General features: G+C 45.3%; 1 protein-coding gene across 6 annotated transcripts in view; it reads left to right on the plus strand.

Moving 5' to 3' along the window:
• The window catches only part of eml5 (EMAP like 5), a 45,983-nt gene that overhangs the window by 17,840 nt on the left and 1,658 nt on the right, over positions 1 to 26,485 (plus strand). Inside the window, exons 5-44 of one of the 6 annotated variants that reach the window (XM_020054447.3) lie at positions 4,268 to 4,453; positions 5,428 to 5,563; positions 5,916 to 5,924; positions 6,268 to 6,469; positions 6,602 to 6,739; positions 6,877 to 7,133; positions 7,359 to 7,571; positions 7,662 to 7,829; positions 8,656 to 8,762; positions 8,877 to 8,995; positions 9,197 to 9,383; positions 9,794 to 9,899; positions 10,354 to 10,447; positions 12,437 to 12,537; positions 13,442 to 13,635; positions 13,867 to 13,978; positions 14,662 to 14,789; positions 16,382 to 16,523; positions 16,772 to 16,924; positions 17,497 to 17,628; positions 17,849 to 17,937; positions 18,236 to 18,412; positions 18,575 to 18,776; positions 18,927 to 19,053; positions 19,419 to 19,433; positions 19,904 to 19,912; positions 20,053 to 20,131; positions 20,482 to 20,611; positions 20,789 to 20,887; positions 21,313 to 21,333; positions 21,804 to 21,977; positions 22,085 to 22,293; positions 22,716 to 22,873; positions 23,083 to 23,197; positions 23,286 to 23,474; positions 23,673 to 23,845; positions 23,989 to 24,151; positions 24,258 to 24,361; positions 24,460 to 24,613; positions 26,381 to 26,481. In XM_020054447.3, coding sequence (XP_019910006.1) covers positions 4,268 to 4,453; positions 5,428 to 5,563; positions 5,916 to 5,924; positions 6,268 to 6,469; positions 6,602 to 6,739; positions 6,877 to 7,133; positions 7,359 to 7,571; positions 7,662 to 7,829; positions 8,656 to 8,762; positions 8,877 to 8,995; positions 9,197 to 9,383; positions 9,794 to 9,899; positions 10,354 to 10,447; positions 12,437 to 12,537; positions 13,442 to 13,635; positions 13,867 to 13,978; positions 14,662 to 14,789; positions 16,382 to 16,523; positions 16,772 to 16,924; positions 17,497 to 17,628; positions 17,849 to 17,937; positions 18,236 to 18,412; positions 18,575 to 18,776; positions 18,927 to 19,053; positions 19,419 to 19,433; positions 19,904 to 19,912; positions 20,053 to 20,131; positions 20,482 to 20,611; positions 20,789 to 20,887; positions 21,313 to 21,333; positions 21,804 to 21,977; positions 22,085 to 22,293; positions 22,716 to 22,873; positions 23,083 to 23,197; positions 23,286 to 23,474; positions 23,673 to 23,845; positions 23,989 to 24,151; positions 24,258 to 24,361; positions 24,460 to 24,613; positions 26,381 to 26,481 — 5,372 coding nt within the window. Of the gene's footprint in view, positions 1 to 4,267; positions 4,454 to 5,427; positions 5,564 to 5,915; positions 5,925 to 6,267; positions 6,470 to 6,601; positions 6,740 to 6,876; positions 7,134 to 7,358; positions 7,572 to 7,661; positions 7,830 to 8,655; positions 8,763 to 8,876; positions 8,996 to 9,196; positions 9,384 to 9,793; positions 9,900 to 10,353; positions 10,448 to 12,436; positions 12,538 to 13,441; positions 13,636 to 13,866; positions 13,979 to 14,661; positions 14,790 to 16,381; positions 16,524 to 16,771; positions 16,925 to 17,496; positions 17,629 to 17,848; positions 17,938 to 18,235; positions 18,413 to 18,574; positions 18,777 to 18,926; positions 19,054 to 19,418; positions 19,434 to 19,903; positions 19,913 to 20,052; positions 20,132 to 20,481; positions 20,612 to 20,788; positions 20,888 to 21,312; positions 21,334 to 21,803; positions 21,978 to 22,084; positions 22,294 to 22,696; positions 23,198 to 23,285; positions 23,475 to 23,672; positions 23,846 to 23,988; positions 24,152 to 24,257; positions 24,362 to 24,459; positions 24,614 to 26,380; positions 26,482 to 26,485 lie in introns of those variants that run through there. The other 5 variants (XM_020054448.3, XM_010897890.4, XR_004576872.1 and 2 more) reach the window with 5 other exon arrangements.

Genomic DNA, 26,485 nt, shown 5'->3' on the forward strand with positions numbered 1-26,485 from the left:
CATGACACCAGTTCATCAGTACCGTGACACCAATTCATCAGTACCCTGTCACCAATTAATCAGTACCATGCCACCAGTTCATCAGTACCGTGACACCAATTCATCAGTACCCTGTCACCAGTTAATCAGTACCATGACACCAGTTCATCAGTACCGTGACACCAGTTCATCAGAACCATGACACCAGTTCATCAGTACCCTGTCACCAGTTAATCAGTACCATGACACCAGTTCATCAGTACCGTGACACCAATTCATCAGTACCCTGTCACCAATTAATCAGTACCATGCCACCAGTTCATCAGTACCGTGACACCAATTCATCAGTATTGTGACACCCGTGCGTCAGTACCATGACACCAATGCATCAGTACCATGACCGAATTTCATCAGTACCATGACACTACTTCATCAGTTCCGTGTCACCAGTTCATCTGTACCGTAACACCAGTTCATCAGTATCGTGACACCACTGCATCAGTACCGTGACACCAGTTCATCAGTACCATGACACCAGTTCATCAGTACTGTGACACCAGTTCATCAGTACCGTAACACCAGTTCATCAGTATCGTGACACCACTGCATAAGTACTGTGACACCAGTGCGTCAGTACCATGACACCAGTTTATCAGTACCATGACACTACTTCATCAGTTCCGTGACATCATTTTATTACAAAGTATCAGTCTTTCAGTAATTGTTGTAAAACTTTGAGAATAAGTCAGTGACTCTGTGAATTCCGTAAAGTTCAGTCACGTCGTTAGTGCCATGACATTGAGAGTCAGAGTGCTTATGAGTGGCTGGCAGAGGGAAGGACGTGTTTAAGGGGGAGTCAGTGCCTGCCTGCCTGATAGATTACACCCCCACTTAGATTACGTTAAAAGGTTTTTCCTTGAGTAGAGGTGCAGGGAGGTTCTGTGGTGCACATGGCCGTGATACTGGAACTGACTGACATTCTGCAGATCCTTGCCTGTACACACCCGTGCCCATGTCCCTGGATACATATTTACCAGCCCTGTTTCCCCAACATTTCTGGAGTTACCAAAACTAAATTTGTAATCTGAAATGCCTTACCAGTTGCTCAGGGCTATGCCGTGGGTGGACAACTCAATTTGCGTGGCAGGGGATAGTCGGGACCGGAACGTTGTCATAAAACAGTTTTGCACTGCAAATTGACCACAACTAAACCCAGATAGAGAGTGCATTTGGAAACAACAATGTTTCAAATGTTTCCTCTTCAAACATAGGGGGCTTCTCTTCTAGACAAAAAGAGAGCACTGTCTTGGTCTTTAGAGCTGCCTTACCATAGCTGCCTTTTAACAAGGAACCAAGGAAAAAAAACAGGGATAGAGAAAAGAAAGAGAAAGCAGCATTTTCCCTGCCAGAGGCATTTTCATTTTTATTACTAAATGTTTAGAATTTTAAAAACATCAAGACATGATATCTAAAGCAATTTCTAATCATGATGACTAATGAAAAAATGCAGCAAATTAATGACTGTCTCACAGTGGCTAGCCTGAGTCTTGTCCAGGTGACCATCCAATGGTCTTGCTGCTCTCTCCAGCAAGCCATTTTACTTGTTCATCTGTAACCGAATCGAACTGAAATGATCCATTATGCCGTCACTATCTCTTTCTCTCTCACTCTCCATCCCTCTTTCACTCACTCCCTCCTCGCCCCCTGGCCTCATAATAAACCCTGTATTGCCTTCTCTCAGTAGCAATTCGGAGCAGTGAGGGGATTAGCTGTAGCCTGGGTCTCCCTGTCTTATCTGAACCAGGCAGGGAGGGCTGCGCAGGCTTTGAGTCATGCTGCCTCCTTCTTCTCCACAGCCTACCTCCAAAAAAGACACAAAGCCCTACCAAGCCCCACCCAGATCCAACACCCGTGGATACGCAGCTCAACATACCGCACCCTAACATGCCCAAGCATCCACTCTCTTTTTCTGGACACTGCTGTTTGTCTCTAGTGTTGACACGGGATTGTGAACATCCCTCCCTGTTGTGTCTCAGGCCCGGGAGGTTGTGGGTCAGAGTGGCTGTTAGGCTGTTTAGCAGAGCTGATGCTGTCCTGTGATAATCGATTCCTCCTGTTAACACACTGGCCCTTTCTACTACCACGGCAAGGCCTGGCTGATAACGGAGCGCACATCTGTAGACAGCTCCCTTCTCAGCTGACAAATAGAACACAGTGTACTGGAGTATGCTCCCTTACCCTCAGTGTCGTTGCATCAGATTCATAAGTCGTTAGTATTTTGGATTACACTACTTGAATATGCATGCATAATGCAATATGATTACACCAGCAGGCGTTTTTTACCGGTTATTGCGAAAGCTGGGAGGATAAATATTGTGAGAAGAAATGTCGTCCTGAGGCATGCTGGAAATGAAAAGGGACTGACATGTTCCAGCTGTTCCTTTTGACCAGTTCATGTCTGTGCGCTCAGTCACGTGGGCCAGCGCCGGGAAACACGACACACACATCTCTCCTGGGATCTCATCGTCATGCAGACAGAGCGGTGCTGCAGTTGAAGGTCCACAGTCTGGATTGAGCATGTGCATCCCAATGACCCTGTTCATAGGCCGCAGGTGGCCTGGGCTTTGTGACCGATGGAAGAGGAGGCTGTGGCCTGTATTCTGGATGTGGTGATGGAGAATTTAGATTATTGCATAGATCTTTGATTGTTTTTATTTCTGTGTATAATAATGGAAACTCCTAACAATATATTAATATCCAGGAACTAAGCTCCAGTCCTGCTTGGGATGCTTTCATTCAAATCCTGAACTGTGTGGAGTGGGATATCGCACCATTATTCAAGAGGAAAAGCCTCCAGTTCTTTGAGGGATGAAGGAGGTGGAAAATGTACTTCACGCTCTGCTCAGTTCTGGTGTTTGGAGAGGCCATGGAAAGTCTCTGATGTCAAAGTAACCACTCTTGAATTCATTTAGCAGTGTCTATGTGGGCGTTATCATCCTGGAATATTGGAACATCATGGGGGAACAGTTTTTGCACATCAGGGTGAACCTGGTCTAGTAAAATGGGCTCATATTCCTTGGCCATTATCATCAGACACAATGACTCCCACAAGATGGCTGCCCACACCGTTATGGATTCCCCACAATGTTCAACAGTTGGCAGCAGACATTGTGGGCTGAAGACAACCTCTGGCTTTCTCCAAACCTAAAGTTTTCTGGATGTAGGAAATAGAGTGAAATACTGTATTACTATTTTTCATTTCTCAGGGGTGCAGGTTTTGTGCTCCTTACACCAAATTGTCCATCATTGTGAATTGGACTTGTATGAAAGTGGTTTCAGAATGGCAGCCCTGCAATAAATTGTTTGTGAAGTTTGCAACGTTCACTTTTTATTGAGAACGAGTCACATGGGTGCTGATTCAATTCTGTGGTCATTTTTGAGGGTGTGCTTTTTGTGAATCAAGCAACTGTCCTGTTAAGTGTCTTATCTTATCTATCCATGTTGGTCAGCTTTGACATGCAACCACTGATCCTCAATGTGTCCATGTTCGACATAATACTGTCATGATTATTGAGATGACATAATACTGTAATGATTATTGAGATGACATAATACTGTCATGATTATTGAGATGACATAATACTGTAATGATTATTGAGATGACATAATACAGTCATGATTATTGAGATGACATAATACTGTCATGATTATTGAGATGACAAAATACTGTAATGATTACTGAGATGACATAATACTGTCATGATTATTGAGATGACATAATACTTTAATGATTATTGAGATGACATAATACAGTCATGATTATTGAGATGACATAATACAGTCATGATTATTGAGATGACATAATACTGTCATGATTATTGAGATGACATAATACTGTCATGATTATTGAGATGACATAATACTGTCATGATTTTTGAGGTGACATAATACTGTCATGATTTTTGTCATGATTTTTTTCCTGACCAACATAATGTTGCAGTAGTTGTGACCGAAGCACCTGCAAATCAGGCACCTACTATTTGGCCTCTTTGGATTTCTATTAGTTGCCTTATTTTGCTATGAATACTCAAAAACCAAAAAATATGTAATCCCTGGGTTTATTTGAGCATTGTACTTGATGAAATAAATCTAGAGTTTCCTTTTTAGAGGCAGTGTATCCATACTTAAAAAGTATTTTAAGTCTAGTATTAATGTATGACTTGGATGACTGTCAATATAACCACTATATTAAACTTAGTCTTCTCTCCTCTACTGTTTCTTTGTTCAGTTTTGGAGTTTATGTGGCAATGCTCTGACACCCAAGCGAGGGGTTTTTGGCAAAACGGGAGATCTCCAAACCATCCTCTGCTTGGCCTGTGCCAGAGACCAGGTCACATATTCAGGTGCCTTGAATGGGGACATCTATGTCTGGAAGGGCATCAACCTTATCCGGACAATCCAAGGAGCTCATGGGGTAAGTGTTTGTGTGGGTGTGTTTGTGTGGGTGTGTTTGTGTGGGTGTGTGTGTCAGTGCATGTTTGTATATGGCGCTGTGTGTAAGTGTGTAGTTAGCTCTAACTAGCCTTAGTTCTGTCACAGTAGCTGGCGGTGTCTGTTGTTTGTCTGTCAGCCGTGGGCTGTATCTAGGGAATGCTAAGCAGCATGCTCTTCTGGCATCCAGACATGTCATGCGGTGCAGCTCAGGCTGATTCCCCAACAGCCCCCACGTCTGGCACAGTCATGCTATCACATTCAGATACAGAACTCAGTCTCGCTAGCTGCCTGCCTACACCCACCTCAGTGCTGTTGTTAGATCCATCCAGCGGATGATGAGACACGTCATCGCCCATGTCCAACTCACCCACCTGCGACCAAACAACTCCCCCATCTGTAGAGGGTGGTTTATTTATGAAAGCATCCTAGAGTTAACGTTTAGCAGGATGACTCACGGTTAGCAGGATGACTCGCGGTTAGCCCCTGTGGCTCTCTCTTTTATTCTGCTCAGTGGAAGGATCAGCAATTTACTACTTGGGATTAAATGATATGAGCTCAACAGCTGGATGTGGGGCTGGAGGGGTGGAGGGCTGGGGTGGAGGGCTGGGTTGGAGGGGTAGAGGGTTTAAATGTTAGAGTGGTGGAGGGCTGGGGGAGGGGAATCTACTGTGTGTCTGTGTTCTGCACTCCAAACAGACTGCAGGCTGGTTCTACCACACGTCTCCTTCCCTCGAGTCAGTGGAAGCAAAGCAGGCATCTCCGGGAGCTGGACAATAAAAAAAGAGATTACAGATAAACAGTGGTTCTCATGCTCAAACATTTAGTAATTCACTGCTGTTTTCTCTTTTATTGTAGTTGTTAGACATTTGTGCTGCAGCGGGGCTGTGGTACTGCTGGTCTGTCCGGTCCATTTATGGTGCAAACATCCCACTGACAAACTGTCATTTACTCCAGTCAGGGATTTTCAGCATGAATGCCTGTGAGGAGGGCTTTGCCACCGGGGGCCGGGACGGCTGCGTTCGACTATGGGATCTCAACTTCAAACCAATTACTGTCATCGATCTCAGGGAAACAGACCAAGGATATAAAGGTGACATACAGCTCGCACTTTTCCCCTCCCCTCACCTCCCCTCCCCTCCCCTCTCCTCTCCTCTCCTCTCCTCTCCTCTCCTCCCCTCTCCTCCCCTCTCCTCTCCTCCCCTCTCCTCCCCTCTCCTCCCCTCACCTCCCCTCCCCTCCCCTCTCCTCTCCTCTCCTCCCCTCTCCTCCCCTCTCCTCCCCTCTCCTCTCCTCCCCTCTCATACAGACTCTGGCCACAGGATGCCAATGTGCATCGAGTTCATGAATGAAAGCCTTTTGTATTCTTCAGTCTTATTCCAGGGCACTAATAGTTTTTTCCTTTCTTCTTTCTTTGGTTTGTATTGTGGTGTTGGGACTAACAGTGGCTAGAGGTGGGTAACAGTGATGAGGGCACTGCAGTTAGAGTACTTTCCCTGTACTCATGTCAATAGAAGTCAGTGTAAATTATTCCACTCCCTTCTTTGCCAATTCAGCTTTAGTGCGTACATATTTATGTACAATGTATGAATATGCATAGCTACCTCAATTTCTTCTTACCGTTTAATGACCCTATAAACAGCCACCTTTATGGTCTCCATAACATCCAGCAGATAGTGTAGTCCTCCTTGTGTTGCTTGTTGTTGTTCATTTTGTTCATCAAGCCACTCTGTGTGTGTGTGTGTGCTTGGCTGAATGTTTTCCTCTGTGTCGCTGTTTCTACGTGTGTGTTGACAGGGTTGTCGGTGCGAAGCGTGTGTTGGCGGGGGGACCATATCTTGGTGGGCACCCAGGACAGTGAGATCTTTGAGGTGGTGGTCCATGATCGCACCAAGCCCTTCCTCATCATGCAGGGCCACTGTGAGGGAGAGCTGTGGGCGCTGGCTGTGCACCCCACCAAGCCCCTGGCCATGACAGGCAGCGATGACCACTCAGTCAGGTTTGGGGACCGAGCAGAACCGCTTTCAAACGCTGACACTGACTTATACTCAGATCCCCTGATGTGGTACATCCCCAGCAATGTTGACCCACAGGCAGATAACTGATAACACAGCTGTGTTTTCCTCGGTAGGATTTGGAGCCTCATAGATCATGCACTGATAGCTCGCTGCAACATGGAAGAACCGATCCGCTGTGCAGCTGTGAGCACGGACGGGATTCACCTGGCACTGGGCATGAAGGACGGCTCCTTCACTGTTCTGCGGATCAGGTGAGTCCAGGGCTGGGGGTCGGATTCTTTCTCCAAAGCTTCCAGTTCGTGGATGCGTGAATACTCAGTTTGATTCGAGGAGATGTAGTGAATGTGGCGTCCGTGGTTCACTGGTGTCGTGGACCTCATCTCTACAGGGATATGACCGAGGTGGTGCACATCAAGGACAGGAAGGAGGCTGTCCATGAACTGAAGTACTCCCCCGACGGCGCTCACCTGGCTGTGGGCTCCAATGACAACTCTGTGGATGTCTACGGCGTGGTGCAGAGGTACAAGAAGGTGGGAGAGTGCATCGGCTCCACCAGCTTCATCACCCACATGGATTGGTCAACGGACAGCAAGTATCTTCAGACCAATGACGGCAGCGGAAAGAGGCTCTTCTACAGGATGCCAAGTAAGTCACTCGATTGCACACCTCGGCAGGTAGATAAATGACACCGCGAAGAGCATCATCTGACACAGGATTTCGGTCATTATCCTACTCTTATTCCTGCTGTGGTGTTGCTAAATTTGTCATAGACGTTTCGTTTTGACATAATGTCAGGATTGCTAATGTGCTTGCTGCTTGTTTGGTTTTAGTTGCACATGCCAAAGTTGTTGTTGTTGTCTCTCTGTTCAGGTGGAAAAGAGATCACAAACAGGGAGGAGCTTAAGTTGGTGCAGTGGGCCTCATGGACCTGTGTGTTAGGCCCAGAGGTCAACGGAATATGGCCTAAATACTCCGAGATCAACGACATCAACTCTGTGGATGCCAATTTCAATAATCAAGTTTTAGTAACAGCAGATGATTATGGATTAGTGAAGCTTTTACGGTACCCGTGTGTAAGAAAAGGTGAAGATTTCTGTTGGATCTTTTTCTTATGTGATGTGCTTAGTTTATACATTCACAAAATAACAAACCCCCCTTTTTTTTTTGTCCCAGGTGCTAAGTTTAAAAAGTATTTAGGTCACTCTGCCCATATAACCAATGCAAGGTGGTCACATGACTACCAGTGGGTGATAACCATTGGTGGAGCTGACCACTCAGTGTTCCAGTGGAAGTTTGTCACAGACAGGAAGTCCAAAGAAGCTTTTCACATAGCACCTCAAGGTACATCACTGTTATCTCTTATTGCCCTATTCTATGACATCCCCTCCTGCTCTCCCATGTCAATAGGCTTTTTAAGTCTAGCAAAGTCTAGGTCACTCTGTGACTTTTCACATTGAACAATCTTCATGACCCCATCTAAAAGCTTTCTCTCTCAGGCCGTAGATCCACATTAATACATTTGAAGTGACACTACCTGGAAAAGCACATTTATATATATATAAAGCCCCTTGTCTTTATCTTTAAGTCATGTCTCACCTTAACTGTCGAGCAGTAGCTTCACTGTCAGAGATTCAGTGCCACTGAGACAGGAATTTAACCCCCTAAATTGTTGATTGTGTCCTGTAGCTGCCCTCTGCTTCAGGCTTTTTAACCTAATGCATATTGATGTTTGTATATTGGATGGGTTGAATTAAAGTAGAAACACCATCATGGAGTAATGATGTATATATCTTGTGGTCTGAGACAGAGCTGCAGTGCGGTTTGTGAAAATGAAATCACACACCAACCGCCATTCCATTTAATTTTCCTAATGGACCTGGGCCAGGGCTACTCTCCTTCTGGTCTTGGCACAGCCAACCTAGTTTCTCCACATCAGCATTTTAACGTTTCAGCCTGAGTAATATGACTATGCAACAGGTCAAGCAGTAGACCACTTAAAAGGCTCACTTGATGAATATGCGACGTCAAACTGTCCCGGCATGCTAATGTCCCGTCGTCCCCTTTTGTCTTTGCTAAAAGTGGGACTCAGTCCTGGTTGTCATCTGGTTCTGTATCGGTGGGTTTTAGCCCTCGCAGACTGATGTTGTTGTCTTCTTCTCCGCTGCAGAGACGTTTGCTGACTCCAACAGCGAGGAGTCAGACTCGGACCAGTCAGACGTGCCTGAGATGGACTCAGAGATCGAGCAGGAGACACAGCTCACGTATCGGCGGCAGGTTAGGGACACAGCCCCCCGGCTCCGCCCTTCGATGACTTTGTCTCTATTTGAAAAACAAGGAACTTAACAGGGGGTCGAAGGGTTAAAGGCTTAACTTTGTTTCCGTGTCCAGGTTTACAAAGAAGATCTACCTCAGCTCAAAGAGCAGTCCAAGGAGAAGCACCGCGCTGTAGCCATGAAGAAGAGAGAGAGAGCCCCAGGGAGCAGGGTGAAGCTACACTTCATCCACGGGTTAGTAGTCCTTCATCACCCACCACCAGTCAACCTAACCACCACCTGCATAGGCCACTCTCCCTCCCAAGGAAACCTTACAGCGCACCCAATAACTTCTTCACAGTCTTTGGAAGTAACGCCCCGCAGCCAAAGTGTCGAGGTCTTCAGCAGGCTGCAGTAGATTGTGAACGCTGTGTCCTTTGCTGTGTCCTGTTCCAGCTACAGAGGCTACGACTGCAGGAGCAACCTATTCTACACCCAAACAGGGGAGATAGTGTACCATGTGGCGGCCGTGGGGGTGGTGTACAACCGTCAGCAGAACACCCAGCGTTTCTACATGGGCCATGACGACGACATCCTGTGCCTGGCCATCCACCCCCTCAAGGACTTCGTAGCGACAGGCCAGGTAGGGAGCCCTGCTAACAAATAAATGTTCAGACACAGGGATGAAGTAACTCCTCCGCTCTGGGCCGTAAGAGGCGGACCTCTAAGAAAGTATTTAGAGCCCAATGCTCATCGTGAAAAGTAGCTAACTAAGTAACTGCTAACACCATGCTGTGTCGTTGGTCATCGACCAATCAATATGTATTTCACAAGGAATTTTTTTACATCAGCAGTCATACAGAAAACTAAGAAGAAACGTTACGAGGAGCCATGCCTTTGGATGTTGCTGTGGAGGACTGAGTTAAATAGTGAATGAGCGAAGCGTGTGCAATACAAAAATAAAATGATAAAGTATGCACTCACTGCAGTAAGTCGCTGGATAGGTGATGAGTGAAGCACTATATAGAAGTTGATTGTTTGTTCTGTCTCCAGGTGGGACGAGACTCATCCATCCACATATGGGACACAGAGCTGTTGAAACCCATGTCTGTGCTAAAAGGATTTCACCAGCTGGGAGTATGTGCCCTAGACTTCTCAGGTAACACCCCAGGGCTGTTTACAGATGCTTTCCATACAATCTCCAAACACCTTACCACGTAAACACAACAACAACAACAACAACAACAACAACCAATTCTTACTTTAACCTAGCCTGACATTCGCAGTCAGACATGAAGAAATAGAACTCTTCATTCACACAGGAGATGGTCGAGTTGAAATGTGTTTCAATTTAGGAGCATCGCTCTGAACAGTCCTGTTATGGAGATAGTCCGTGTACTCTGGCAGGCTGGCAGCATCAAGGCAATGGCGCTCATCTCTCTCCCACTAATTGGCCACAGACAGAGGCGTACAGTAGCTGCCATTACCTGCCATGGATCAAACCTACAGTATACCAGGCTAGTTTACTGTTTCTCACAAAACACGAGTAAATAGAGAGGCTCTTTCTGTGAATGTTGTATTGAATGAGGTTATGTACCGTTGTTGTTCCTCAGCGGACGGCAAGCGGCTGGCCTCAGTCGGGCTGGATGACAACCACACCGTTGTGCTTTGGGACTGGAGGAAGGGTGAGAAGCTCTCAGCAATCAGGTTAGTGTGGTACAGTGGCCTTTATGGCGTCTCGGGGGGGGGGGGGTTCTGACCTCTGCCGTTGTCCCTTCAATGGGCAGTCTAGAGAGGTCAAAGGTCATGTCACAGGGGTTAATATGTTTCAGACACCACTTTACTCTTACTCATACAAAACAGGGGGTGGTAGTCTCTTGCGGGGAATTGCTCCCATTTTGTGTCCTTAATGCTAAGTGCTAAGCAGAGATGCATCCTTTTTTCACAGTGGTCCAATGTCATGGTGGACACTATCCACAAGGCCACTAAGTTCTGAAGTTATACAAGTTCTGGCCCAGATTTAGGTCATATTAATGGAAATATGAGATGGAAATGTATCCAGAAACTAGTTCCTGCAGGATATATCAGCCATTCATCATCCCACCTATCTACACAGATATCACACATATCTTGCTAACTGCGAGTCCATGCAATTTCCAGTAGTGGACAAGTTAGAGAAGCCCAGAGAACAACAAGTACATCACCGCTCCCAGTGTAAAATGTCCCTTTAATTCTCTAGACAGCTTAAGCGTCTATACTTTAAATTTGGATTTCATATAGAGGACAAAATTGAAATAGCTGCTCTGTCCTGGGTTCAACGGATGATTGATGAAGGGAGGAGGGAGGAGATTCACGCTGAAGGATTTTAAAGCTGTTACTTTTTCAGTAGGGAATATTTGGCCTGTCAACTCACATCTGAATGATTACAGTACAGGGCCAGTGCAGATCCCTGGCTCATCCATCTATGCGTAGACTCATCTTCATTTCACCGTCATCTCAAATGAATTGTAATCATTTAAACAATGAGTTTCATATAAATATAAAATATCCACGATTTGAAACCGTCACCTAGTGTCTACATGGACTCCTACATTTCTTCCAAACGTGTTGTTTTCTTGTTACTCTCTTTCTTTGCACTAAAAAGTAGTGCATTGGTATCCCATCTGGTTAGTTAGTGGAGAGGAGTCCTGCCTGCCTTCATTCCATCCTTCCTGCCTGCCAGTCTGCTGGCCTTTCTTCCTTCCTGCCTGCTTGCCTTCCTTCCTTCCTGCCTGCCTGCCTTCCTCTCTGCCTGTCTACTGGCCTTCCTGCCTGCCTGTCTGCTGGCCTTCCTTCCTGCCTGTCTGCTTGCCTTCCTTTCTTCCTGTCTGCTTGCCTTCCTTCCTTCCTGTCTGCTTGCCTTCCTTCCTTCCTGCCTTCCTTCCTGCCTGCCTTCCTGCTTGTCTGTCTGCTGGCCTTTCTGCCTGCCTGTCTGCTGTCCTTCTTGTCTGCCTGCCTGCCTTCCTGCCTGCCTGTCTGCTTGCCTTCCTTCCTGCCTGCCTGGCTGCCTGCCTTCCTGCCTGCTTGTGTGCTGTAGCTGTTGTGTGCCGTGCTCCTGTGGCAACACAGAGACAGCTTGGAGCTGCACTAATCTCCTTTGCGGGCCCTGGTGGTCAGTGTAGTGAGGTGGGCAGAGGGAAATGGGGCCTGACAGAGCCTGCCTTGTGCACTGCTCTGCCTAGTCCTCGGCTGGGAGAGAAGCTTGGCGAGGGAAAGAGTGATAGAGTGATAAAGCGATAGAGGTGGGGGAGGAAGAGATTGGACAGAGGGGAGGAATACGAGGGGACAGGAAGGATAAGCAAGACGGATGGAAGTGAGAGAAAGTGACTCAGAATGCTTTAAATGGATGTAGAGGATGAAGTAGGCATCAGTACAGCACTGGCCACAGTAAATGACAGTGATGCAGCAGAACAAAGGTCAGTGATTAGGGTGTCTGTCAGTTACAACGCTCCATCAGATCAAACCAGGAAGACCAATGATTCCTGTTGTTCATACAGGAAGAGATGGAGAGCCTTTAGGGAGGGACAGCCACATTGTGCGGCTGCATTGGGTGCAGTCTGATTCCCACACCAATTCTCCTGCAAGTCTATTTCTTGTTTATTTTTCCCTGCTTTTCTACAATGAGGTTAATACTGTGTGTACATTATTTATTTTCAGGGGTAGCAAGGATAAGATTTTTGTCATCAAAATTAATCCGTACTGTCCTGACAAGCTCATCACGGCTGGAGTAAAACATATGAAGTTTTGGCATAAAGCAGGTAAGAGACCCCATGGTTGACCCATGTTATCATGTGAGTTAATGACTCAAACCAGAGTGGCGTAACTAGGTCATGGCATGTTACCATAATGCTAACATAATAATATGGCCCCTCATTCTCAACATCACAAATCCCACTTATTCCAAGTAGCAACCCAGCAACCATTCATCTGATCAGAAATTCAGCTGCTGATCACCCGGAGTCATCTCCATGATATGAGAACGGAGGGAAACTCAATTAAGATTTCACCACAGTGGTGCCTTAGTAAAAAAAACAACAGCAAATCAGTTATAAACAGCATTCATGATGTTATACCCAATATACATCATGACAGTAATACTAGACTAGATTATACATTTATGGCAGGTTATTTGAACATTATTATTATACACTAAAGCTCCTTATGACGGATAATGGAAAGTCCATAGACTCTCTCCAGTCCCTTATACTATAAATTATACAGGCTATGACGGAAACTGGACCCTCGCTATACATGTTCTACCCCCCCAAATGGCTTGATAATCGTGAGAGATATTGAACTAGCTAGTGGATCGCTAGTAATAGCTTACCTCATTGTCCCTCATGCCAGCCTGACCATTACAAAAACAGCCAAATCTCACTCCAGAAACTTATACCAACTTATACCAACTTATACTGCTCTTGTAGCGGCATGCACTGTAAACCAGCGTGTTGCGACCCATTTCAAAAACTATTCAAAGAGATGGTTCATGTGAACAGAATGCAAATTTGTTGTCATCAACTGGAAATATGTCTGTTATGCAGACTTGTGGTCATGCAAATTACTTTACTGCCCTTATGAAGTAAATCATAGAAAGACCCCCCCCCCCCAACAGTGAATTTGAAATGCTTGGGGTTTTGTGGTTCATCTGACCCTTTCTTTCAGGTGGTGGTCTGATTGGACGTAAGGGAATCATGGGAAAGACAGAGACAATGATGTGTGCTGTGTATGGCTGGACAGAGGAGATGGTGTTCTCTGGTACATGCACAGGAGACATCTGTATCTGGAGAGACATGTTCCTGGTGAAGACAATCAAAGCCCATGATGGCCCTGTCTTCAGTATGCACGCCCTAGAGAAGGTACTGGAAGGGACAGGAAGGGGTTAACATTAATTTCCAATACAGACAACACCTCTGTCCCTGTGTCTCTACTTTTCTTCTTCTCTTGCTCTCTCTGTTTCTTCATTTGCTTGTGCAATTATACCTCTGGTGTTGTAGTGTTGGAAATGAGTACTAGAATTGTATTATTTCATATAATTGGTATACAAGAAAGCTCCTGTGGGAGAGAGATTTATCTCCTGTTCTCTGTAGGGATTTGTGACTGGAGGGAAGGATGGCATAGTGGCTCTGTGGGACGATACCTTTGAGAGATGCCTCAAGACATACACCATCAAGAGAGCAGTCCTCGCACCTGGGTCCAAAGGTAAAAGGTCTCATTATGCCACCATGGAGCCAAACACATACTGAAGACTATATGCAGAAGAGTATACATACTGAAGACTATATGCAGAAGAGTATACATACTGAAGACTATATGCAGAAGAGTATACATACTGAAGAATATATACAGAAGAGTATACATACTGAAGAATATATGCAGAAGAGTATACATACTGAAGAATATATGCAGAAGAGTATACATACTGAAAACTATATGCAGAAGAGTATACATACTGAAGAATATATGCAAAAGAGTGTACATACTGAAGACTATATGCAGAAGAGTATACATAATGAAGAATATATGCAGAAGAGTATACATACTGAAGATGTACAAAAAAATGAAACATGGAAGAGTATCTGAAAAAAATTGCACTTTTCCTCTCAGAGCTGACTCAGATGATAAACACTCAAAATTACTTATTTGATTGTGACAAGTTGTTGTTTCACTTGAGATAAATGTGCTAATTATAAGTCGTTCTGGATAAAAGCATCAGCTAAATGTATAATATGTCAAATGTCTGTGCTCCCAGTTCTAACACCAAAGTAATCTGTAATTCAGTGGAAATCCATAAAAGAAACACTCAATCCGTCTAGCTATAATGGAGATTGCTTTCTTTGCCACTGGGGAAAGTAGCGGTTCTAACACCATAACTCACCTGATAGGGCTGCTGTTGGAAGACAACCCCTCCATACGTGCCATATCTCTTGGTCATGGTCACATACTGGTGGGGACAAAGAATGGAGAGATTCTGGAGGTGGATAAGAGTGGACCCATAACCTTGCTGGTCCAGGTCAGTGGTTATGTACAGCTGCATACGACAACATAATTATTAACTCAACTGTCTGTTGAATTGCACACACGACAGGCGCCAGCTGCGCTCAATTCAGGCAAACAGGGATGTGACAGCCAGGTTTTTGCAGCTTAGTTAGGTGGAAGTCAATGAGGCGCCAGTAAAGGGCAGTTGGGGGCACGTTATTTGGGGTTGAAGGCCCGCAGATGTACTGATAGTCCGGCAGCGAGGCGAGAAGTTCTGTCAATATTGGTCTGTCAATATAGTTAATAATTGTAATTGTTTAAATGCAGACTGGACACCAATATGCAGTTGTACAAAAATGGAATATGGCAAATATGGCTTTTCCCGGACACTCCCATGGTTAAATCCACAGTCCCCCACCCCCTTCACCCAAACATCCCCACCCCCTTCACTCAAACATCCCCACCCCCTTCATCCAAACATCTCCACCCCCTTCACTCAAACATCCCCACCCCCTTCACCCAAACATCCACACCCCCTTCACCCAAACATCCCCACCCCCTTCACTCAAACATCCCCACCCCCTTTACTCAAACATCCCCACCCCCTTCACTCAAACATCCCCACCCCCTTCATTCAAACATCCCCACCCCCTTCACTCAAACATCCCCACCCCCTTCACGCAAACATGCCCACCCCTTTACTAAAACATCCCCACCCCCTTCAATAAAACATCCCCACCCCCTTCACTAAAACATCCCCACCCCATCCAATGAAACCTTTCAAAGCCTTGAGGGTTAGTTGCAATGCGGAGAAAGTCACCCACATATGGAAATATTTTGTTTCATTTGCTTTAGTATCAAAATGATGAATAGCTACAGTGGATATCAAATATTTACACACTCTTATAAAACAAAATGCAGCTTTTATTTATGTAATGGCTGAAATCAAAACAATTCATGCCAGTCCTTTTGTCACCTATAATGAGATCTTGCAACCTATAATATTCAAGTGGAGACAAAAATGTATTATTTCTCAGAAAAATATATTAAAAAAAAGAAGTTCAAACACCTCAACTAATACTTTGTGGAAGCACCTTTTGCTTGAATTTCAGCAGTATGTCTGTTTCAACCTAGCACATCTGGATTTTGCTATTTTATTCCACTTTATTTTGTTCAAGCTCAGTCAATTTGCAAGGGGATCTCCTGTGCACAACGCTGTTTAGGCTGTTCACAGGATAAATGAGTGCTGCAGTTTTTTTATGCAAAGAGATATGCTCCCACTATCTCCCCAGGGTTCTGTTCACCCAGAGGAAATGCAGAGCTCATTTTATTGATTTTCTTGTGAAATGCTCAAGAGTAAATGAGCAATTACTAATGGGTGGATCCAAACAACCGAAGCATGTGGAGTGACCTTGAAGATGCTTCTAACTGCCCGGGGCTCCTCCATTGATTTTCATTATGCACATATCAATTGTAAAAGCAAAACTGTCAATGCTTGCTCACCAAATTGAACAGTAGGCTGTGCTAGACATATATTTAACCAAAGCTATGTAGGGTTAAGAAGATTGTCAAGTAGAATCGAACCGCACTGAATGTGATGTCTTTGTCTGCTTCGTGGGTCCCCAGGGTCACATGGAGGGTGAGGTGTGGGGCCTGGCCACCCATCCACATCTCCCTCTCTGTGCCACCGTCAGCGATGACAAAACGCTGCGAATATGGGACCTGTCCCCCAGCCACTGTATGTTGGCCGTACGCAAGCTCAAGAAAGGTGAATCACTCAACCCTCAAACGGAGAAGCCAGTGCAACACTTTCCCCTCCTTTGCTCAATCATCTGGTGCATTCATACCAGGGTTATGGCCACGTTTAATTGAAGGGAAGGAAATGTAATTCAGGAAGTGGATTTTGCAACTTTCGACATCTATAGCTTCTCATTATTAATGAACTGCCTTCTGTTCACATTGAGCGCCACCTTGATTCGTTGCTCTTTAAGGTTTTAACTGATCTGTTTTCCGCAGGGGGGCGTTGCTGCTGTTTCTCACCTGAGGGCAAGGCCTTGGCGGTGGGCCTGAATGATGGTAGCTTCCTTATCGTCAATGCAGACACCCTGGAGGACCTCGTCTCCTTCCACCACCGCAAGGACATCATCTCAGACATACGCTTCTCTCCCGGTGAGACGCTCGCCTTGCTCCGTTCCTCCTTCTCGTCCTCCCTCCATCTCTACAAGCCCTCTCAATATTTTATTCCCGGAGGAAAGAAAGTGTTAAAATGAAAGTTAGAAAGAAGCTGAGACATGGCAAGGTATTTATATTTTCCCCCTGCTGTGAAGAGACGCTTCGGGCTTGACCCAAATCCACTGCGGCATATAACAAGGCTAGGCAGGGAGAGACACGTCTTGATGAGTGTAAAGAGAATGGTGGGGGAGTTCAAAACGAAACTCTCCTTCTCAAGGCCGATTTCCTAGTGCAGAATGCAAAGATTTCCTTTTCCAACACAGCGATGATGCTTCTAACAGCATTCCAATGCAATGGGGACCCTTGCACCCCTATACTGTAGGTACCCTGTCCAGTATGTTGTTTGGTTGTAACCCAATGGGACCGCTGTGTATGTAATGTTTCCCGTCAGAGTTCTTCAGGGTTTATTCTATTCGTGTGGTTAGCTTGTGTGCTGATTGTAAGGCGTGGCCATCTCGTTAAACCCCTGAGAAAAGCCCTTCGGAAACGTGACTGCTGCGCTTCCACAGGTGCGGGGAAGTACCTGGCAGTGGCATCGGGGGACAGCTTTGTGGATATCTATAATGTAATGAGCAGCAAAAGAGTGGGAGTGTGCAAGGGGTCCCTCAACTACATCACCCATCTGGACTGGGACAAGAGAGGTAAACATGTTGGTCTAAACTACACTAAACTGCGACCTTGACCAATGTCATTTTATTTTAGGCTCTTACTGGCTTACTCACTATGACTTGAAATCGGTTTTAAACCTCTTGCCAATAGAACAGACATATTTGTTATTATTGAAAATGTATAGATAATGCAACTTTAAAGCACAAACATTTTCCATCTTATTTCATCTTAAGGGTGTTCTTTTTTTCACAGGAAAACTGCTGCAAGTGAACACTGGTGCTAAAGAGCAGTTATTTTTCGAAGCTCCGCGGGGGAAGAGGCAGACCATTCCTGCTACAGAGGTAAGCACAGCACCAGACAGTGCTTCCTTGTCGGCGGTTATAGCGGGAATGGCCTACTTTTCCCCCCGGGATATCACAGGACGGCGTGGGAAGGTCATTCAAGCATTAACACGCCCCACTTTTCAGCAGCATCACTTTAATTGTGCCAGTGGAAATGGGACAGTGTTTCAGGGATTCTTATACTGTGATATTCAGAGGCCACATTCAGGCATGGGGTGGGGGTGGTCACAGGGGTTAAGGCTGGTGCTGTGTCATTCACTCCTGAACCAACTGTCCCTCTCCTCCTCCGATCAATCAGGTGGAGAAGATAGACTGGAGCACATGGACCTGTGTGCTCGGGACCTCCTGTGAGGGCATCTGGCCTGTGGTCAGTGAGGTCACTGAGGTGACAGCAGCCTGTCTTAGCAACGACAGAAATGTGCTAGCAACAGGAGATGATCTGGGATACGTCAAACTGTTCAGGTATCCTGTCAAGGTAAGAAATGCTTATTAACGCTGTTATAGTGTTATGGATATTCTGTATACATGTCCTCTTATTGCCTTTACTAGAATGTGTAACATTTACAGTGAAGTTATGTTAATGTTATGCTAAGGTTAAAACAATATTATTTTACATGAATGCTACCTCTGGCCCCAGGGAAAGTATGCAAAGTTCAAGCGCTATGTGGCCCATAGCACCCATGTGACTAATGTGCGGTGGACGCATGACGACAGCCTCTTGGCGACGGTCGGTGGGGGGGACACGTGCCTGATGATCTGGACCCATGAGGCTGAGGGACACCGCGAGGCCAGACATTGTGACAGTGAAGAGTCGGACATTGAGAGCGAAGATGACGGCGGTAAGAAACCAAACCTCTTTTCCTCAGTCTGAAGTCCTCCAAGAGTCCCATTGTACTGATATAGATGGCCTACCTAGAATATTTAGGTATGTTGCCTCCTACAGGTGGCAAAATGCCTGTTCTGATGTATCTTGATATTTTCACGGGCAGGTTATGACAGTGACGTGACAAGGGAAAATGAGATGAGCTACACCATCAAGGCCTTATCCACCAACATGCGACCCATGACTGGGGTCAAACCACACCTGCAGCTGAAGGAACCTTCTGTTGACGAGAGGTAACAGACCAATGGCCTGTGAAGATATGTTCAAGGGATCAAATGACTTATTTCCGTTTTCTTTTGAGACGTACCTTTTTGGACACATGATGGACACGTCTTGAACAGTCACAATACTTTAAGCCAATCAATGAAAATTGAAAGGAGGTGTGATGAAAGCACAGGCAATTGGAAACTCATAATGGTTGTGTGAAGACGAATCCAAAAGATTCACCAACCTAATTTGTGTAAATGTAGGCTTTTTTAAGTCAGGTTTTTTTTTGTCTTCACGTCTGTCCCTTTGAGGATAACCTCACCTCTCTCTTCTCTCTTCAATGTCTGTTCACCTGTCTCTGTCCTGCTGTCCTCTTTGCTACTACTTGAAGGCAGGGGGTAGTCAGGTAAGAGACTTTACGCAAGACATCACCTTTACTTGAGGGAAAATGCCACTTGCTAGGTACAGAATAAACTGTGATATATGTACATCAGGTTTCTCCAATCGGAATGTTTAAAGCATGTTCATTTATGGTATTTCTTTTGTTGAAATGTCAAGTTCAGTTGTTAATAAAAGAACGTCTGCTTCTGTCTATGGCTTGACAACCCATGCAACATCTGTGGGTGCCAGTTTGTGGTTGTCATAGGGATGCAGGAGCTCGTTGTCATAGAGATGAAGGTGCTGGTTGTCATAGAGATGAAGGTGCTGGTTGTCATGGATACTCTGTGCCTCTGAATGCAGTGTGTTTTATGTCCTCAGTGGCTGCAGGTTCAGTGTTGTGTTACACAGCTGTATTGGTGGGTCAACTGAGAGCCCTGTGCTGTCAGGAGCCCTGTTCTAATGATCCCTTTTTCTTTGTTATCGCTGCCATGAAAGAGGGTCAAGGTAAGACTCTGTTCTATGCATTAGTTCTGATTACATTTTTCAGTCCCACCTTTCATTTGTTTAGCGTTCAGATTCAGTGAGTCTTGCGCGTCTGCCTTGTTCATGAAAGTGTTGACAGTGTTTCTGACCTGCTGTTTCAGACCTCCTGTTAGCAGGGCGCTGCCACAACCAGAAAAGCTGCAGACCAACAACATGGGAAAGAAGAAGAGGCCTATCGAGGTCAGACTGGTGTTACGTAATGTTAATACACACACGTCCAGGCATTGTGGTAAATGTATTGTAACCAACCCACCTAGTGTCCCACCGAATGAGATCTTTCCATTACGATTTGTGATCGTTGTTTCGGTAATATAGTGATTTAGAGTCAAGGTCAGTGTTCTGTTTAGTCCTTTCCATACATCCTGTTCAGGGATCCTAAACCATAATCACATTATGAGGACAGATTGTACAGTACATACTCCTGATGTTTCTGCTGTTCCTTCCTAACACGCCTCAAAATGAAGCTGCCTTTCCTGCCGTTGTCAAAGAGATGACCTTTGACCCTTACCCTTTCATGGCTCTTCTTACAGGACCTGGTGCTGGATCTGGTTTTTGGTTACCGTGGCAATGACTGCCGCAACAACGTCCACTACCTGAATGAGGGGGCGGATATCATCTACCACACAGCTTCTGTGGGCATCGTTCTCAACCTAACCACAGGTGGGTGGGGCTGGAGGAGAGATGTGATGGGCAGAATTGTTGAATGAGTCTTAATGCCTTGTTTCCAGATCATAAATACGTTAATTGTCCTTTACTGTACTCATGCTGGATTTCAGTTGACATGTGTGTGTGTGTGTGTGTGTCAATGTTTGTCTGGGTGTGGCTGTGACTTTGCAGCCTGCCAAAGCTTCTATGTAGAACATAGTGATGACATTCTGTGCCTGACTATCAATCAACACCCCAAGTTCCCCAACGTGGTGGCAACTGGCCAAGTAGGTATGTTTGTGAGACATTGACTTCCTGTTTTCTTCCTCATGTGCTGTAATTGTTTGCTCTGCTGGGAGATTACTGATAACCCCTCCCCCTCTGTTATCTGTGGTCTGAAGCAGCTAACCTGTGGAATACCAATCTTCCCACAGTTAAATGAAAGAGCTATTTTCAAGCAGGCTGTGTGCCCACAATCCAAAGTAACCTTCCAAAAACACATGCTGTCTCATAAGAAGGAATCAAACGCTGATTGTGGGAGCTTCTTGTACATCTGCCATGTGCTTAATGGCTGTTTATAAGGCAAATTACTACAATACAGTATTGTCATATTCAGTAATAGTTTTAACACTCAGATTGTGAAAGAGGGTTGCAGAGTTGTACTAGTGCCATTGGTTCTCCTTTTATTCATTTATCTTTATATTTTCTCCATGCAGGTGATACTGGCGATATGTCAGGTAATATCTTTTTAAGGAACCGTTGTCATTTGTTTCTTTTGATGGTTTGAAATAACAGTTATCCTCTTAATGGATTAGATGGATTGAGTGCTAGTTATTCAGGAAACTTCCTGTACTGCACAACCTGTGTATTATATTGAAATACTGCCATCTAGTGGGTAACAAGGGAAAGTCAGGACTGCGCCTCATACGAACTTGCTTCCTTACGTCTAATGCTAAAGCTCTTGTTTGAGCTCCATACACTGTAGTAATTGGTACATAATCCGTTAAGGTTTATTGACATTCATTTACCATCCAAATCTATTTTCCATTATAAACTAGTTAGTTATATTGTCTTGCAATTCTGACCCTGAGTTAAGAACCTTGTGTCATAGGGTCACTATCTCAGAATTTGCCAGTTGGGCATGTAGTTCAGGTCTTCTTTTCACCCGGCGTGCACACATTTACACTGCACTTGTTCACTCGCTCAGCCACGACGCCTTCCATTCATGTCTGGGACGCCATGAACAAACAGACGCTGTCTGTGCTGCGCTGTTTCCACTCGCGGGGTGTCTGTTCTGTCAGCTTCAGTGCCACTGGGAAGCTGCTGCTCTCTGTGGGTCTGGATCCAGAACACACCATCACCATCTGGAAGTGGCAGGAAGGTAAACACCACAGGCCATTCACCTGACCCAGATGCGCCTGTTAGCACCCAGCTGCAGAAGAACACGCAGCTTACAGAGATTCTGTTTTACACATTGTGGTCTTCAAGGTGCCAAAGTGGCCAGCCGAGCAGGTCACACTCAGCGGATTTTTGTGGCGGAGTTCCGTCCAGACTCGGACACACAATTTGTGTCCGTGGGAATCAAGCACGTGAGGTTCTGGACACTGGCGGGTTTGGCTTTGCTGAGCAAGAAGGGGATGATGAGTTGCATTGAGGACGCCCGCATGCAGACCATGCTGTCTGTGGCATTTGGAGCTGTAAGTCCAGTCACTTCTCTCCGTGTTACGTGCGTGATATCATACCCAGTCAAACATTGCACTTAACTGCATATGCAACTTCATTGTTAAATCAATTTCTTCAGAATGTACTTGATGTTTGACGTGTTTATTATTAAGACATATCAATACTATACTCACCTATCTTCTGAATAAACACATGGACCATCCTTTTATTTGAACGATATGACAACAGTGGGATGGATGGTATTTATGATACATGTAATAATCACATACATAAACTGTGTACTGTATATACTCAACTACAGTTAACTAAGATCATACGTGTGAAAACGGAATACAACATGCAGTGTCATTGATTGTTGTAATGCTTGGTTGTCTGTGCAATGGTTCTCTGCCCTCTTAGGTCACTAGATTAGTGCAGGTTTGTTTTTTTGTTTCAGAATAACTTGACATTTACAGGTACCATTAGTGGGGATGTGTGTGTTTGGAAAGAGCACATTCTAGTGAGAATAGTGGCCAAGGCCCACACTGGGCCTGTGTTCACCATGTACACCACACTAAGAGATGGCCTCATTGTGACGGGAGGCAAGGAAAGACCGTGAGTACAGCTGCTCTCCCTTCCTCACTGCACCAGTTACCTCTACTGTTAGTCCTGTTAACCCAATCAGCCCAGTTCATTCATCTGCTACTTAATGCTTTCTTACATCAACATACATTTAGGGCTGAGATTAGGGAACTTAAGAGTGGAAAGTCAGATGTCGGTCTTCAGTAGTCAGAACTGGTTCTGTGTTTGGAACCCCGGTACAGATCGAAGGAAGGAGGTGCTTTGAAGTTGTGGGACCAGGAGCTGAAGCGATGCAGAGCCTTCCGGCTGGAGACAGGGCAGATTATAGACTGTGTACGCTCCGTCTGCAGGGGAAAGGTAGGACACTCCCCCCACTGGGCGGACAGAATAGGGGTACAGACCATCGCTATTCCTCCTTTACATTTTTCATCTGTGGTTCTCATAGGGTAAAATCCTTGTGGGAACCCGGAATGCGGAGATCATTGAAGTGGGGGAGAAGAACGCTGTGTGCAACATCCTGGTTAACGGCCACATGGATGGACCAATCTGGGGCGTGGCCGCTCATCCGACCCGCGACATGTTCCTGTCTGCTGCAGAGGATGGCACTGTGAGGCTGTGGGACATCCAAGAAAAGGTCAGGAGGATCTAAACTATGTCAAAGTCAACTCTTTACTGCATCTGGTTGGGCAACCAGTTAACCCTTTGGTATGGCTTGTTAGCCAGCTAGTTAAGTGCTGACTGAATGGATGCCGTCTCTCCTCCAGATGTATTGGGTTGATTTTACTTATACGAGGCAGCATGATAACTTGTGTTCATTGTTTTGGGTTAATAGAAGATGCTAAACAAGGTCAACCTGGGACACCCAGCGCGTACGGTGGCTTACAGCCCTGAAGGGGACATGGTTGCCATTGGAATGAAGAACGGAGAATTCATTATCTTGCTGGTCACCTCCCTCAAGATCTGGGGCAAGAAGAGAGATCAGCGCTCCCCCATCCAAGACATCAGGTGGACGAATCCCTTTAGCAATCTCCCAGAGCTTACCATTAGGGAACACCCATTTCACAGACAGAAGTGTACATCATGTTCTTTCATGCGTTGTAATTAGTATCAGAGGACTACATTTTGACCCGAACATGTTGCCTCCTCAGGTTCAGTCCAGATTCCCGCTACTTGGCAGTGGGCTCCAGTGAGAGTGCGGTTGACTTCTACGACCTGACCCTTGGACCACAACTCAACCGCATTAACTGCTGCCGGGACATCCCCAGCTTTGTCATGCAGATGGACTTTTCTGCTGACAGCTGTCATGTTCAGGTAGAAACACAAGCTCTGCATATCCCTAGTTGTTCATGTAAATGCATATTTACTCACCAATATCGGGTATTCCACCTGCGTTCTTATTATGCTATTACCCAAACAGATATCCACTGGTGCTTACAAGCGGCTGGTGTATGAGGTGCCATCAGGAAAGCAGGTCACTGAACAGTCAGTCATAGACAGGATCACCTGGGCCTCGTGGACAAGGTGAGAGTGTGTTATGTTGGGACCGTAGGAGTCCAAGCTGGTTGGTCAGAAGGGGGTTCCTTCATGGCTAACTGTTGTGTTGATGTGTCACCTGTCAGTGTCCTGGGGGACGAGGTAGTTGGGATCTGGTCCCGTAACGCTGACAAGGCCGACGTCACCTGTGCCTGTGTGTCCCACTCTGGTCTAAACATTGTCACGGGCGATGACTTTGGAATGGTAAAGCTGTTTGATTTTCCATGCCCGGAGAAGTTTGTAAGTATAATCTGTGTTTTTTAATGCTTTAGTCTGTTTAATGAAAGTAAATAATTAATCCACGCTAATTACTTACTCAATTATACACTCACCTAAAGGATTATTAGGAACACCTGTTCAATTTCTCATTAATGCAATTATCTAATCAACCAATCACATGGCAGTTGCTTCAATGCATTTAAGGGTGTGGTCCTGGTCAAAACAATCTCCTGAACTCCAAACTGAATGTCAGAATGGGAAAGAAAGGTGATTTAAGCAATTTTTAGCGTGGCATGGTTGTTGGTGCCAGACAGGCCGGTTTGAGTATTTCACAATCTGCTCAGTTACTGGGATTTTCACGCACAACCATTTCTAGGGTTTACAAAGAATGGTGTGAAAAGGGAAAAACATCCAGTATGCGGCAGTCATGTGGGCGAAAATGCCTTGTTGATGCTAGAGGTCAGAGGAGAATGGGCTGACTGATTCAAGCTGATAGAAGAGCAAATTTGACTGAAATAACCACTTGTTACAACCGAGGTGTGCAGCAAAGCATTTGTGAAGCCACAACACGCACAACCTTGAGGCGGATGGGCTACAACAGCAGAAGACCCCACCGGGTACCACTCATCTCCACTACAAATAGGAAAAAGAGGCTACAATTTGCACGAGCTCACCAACATTTGAAGTTGAAGACTGGAAGAATGTTACCTGGTCTGATGAGTTTCGATTTCTGTTGAAACATTCAGATGGTAGAGTCAGAATTTGGCGTAAACAGAATGAGAACATGGATCCATCATGCATTGTTACCACTGTGCATGCTGGTGGTGGTGGTGTAATGGTGTGGGGGATGTTTTCTTGGCACACTTTAGGCCCCTTAGTGCCAATTGGGCATCGTTTAAATGCCACGGCCTACCTGAGCATTGTTTCTGACCATGTCCATCCCTTTATGACCACCATGTACCCATCCTCTGATGGCTACTTCCAGCAGGATAATGCACCATGTCACAAAGCTCGAATCATTTCAAATTGGTTTCTTGTACATGACAACGAGTTCACTGTACTGAAATGGCCCCCACAGTCACTAGATCTCAACCCAATAGAGCATCTTTGAGATGTGGTGGAACGGGAGCTTCGTGCCCTGGATGTGCATCCCACAAATCTCCATCAACTGCAAGATGCTATCCTATCAATATGGGCCAACATTTCTAAAGAATGCTTTCAGTACCTTGTTGAATCAATGCCACGTAGATTTAAGGCAGTTCTGAAGACGAAATGGGGTCAAACACTGTATTAGTATGGTGTTCCTAATAATCCTTTAGGTGAGTGTATATTTCTGATATAGAACAGTGAGCTCAGTTACATTTCAATTACATGATATACATGTTTGCAATATCATTCTAGCCTATATCATCACTCAGGGGCAGACAACTTAAAGTAAATGCGTACTTCTTAATTGTTGGTATTCAGCCTCACGTCATCTTAAAGGTGTTACACATGTGTAGGTGTTACACAATGTCGATAATCTACCATAAGAGTGGAATGATAGTGTTTCACAGTACTCACCCCCTGGTATTTACTCTAATATTCATCTATTGATTCAACTTTGACTTGATGTTTATGGTTTCATGTCTATCATTCATGTGTCACTGGGATATTAATGTGCATTTAAATGACCATGATGTTAGGACTGCATTGCCACCTATCCTATGCATCTGTTCTCTGACTAAATTCAATCCAACTGCCATTTTGTTGAGGACATTTTGCTAACAAACCGCTTGTTCCTTGCAGGCCAAACACAAACGCTTTCTGGGCCACTCAGCCCACTTGACAAATATTCGCTTCACAAGCGGGGATCGCTTTGTCATTAGTGCTGGCGGTGACGATAGAAGGTAT

This window comes from Esox lucius, chromosome 15 (assembly GCF_011004845.1).
Source record: "Esox lucius isolate fEsoLuc1 chromosome 15, fEsoLuc1.pri, whole genome shotgun sequence".
Taxonomy (NCBI): Eukaryota; Metazoa; Chordata; class Actinopteri; order Esociformes; family Esocidae; genus Esox; species Esox lucius.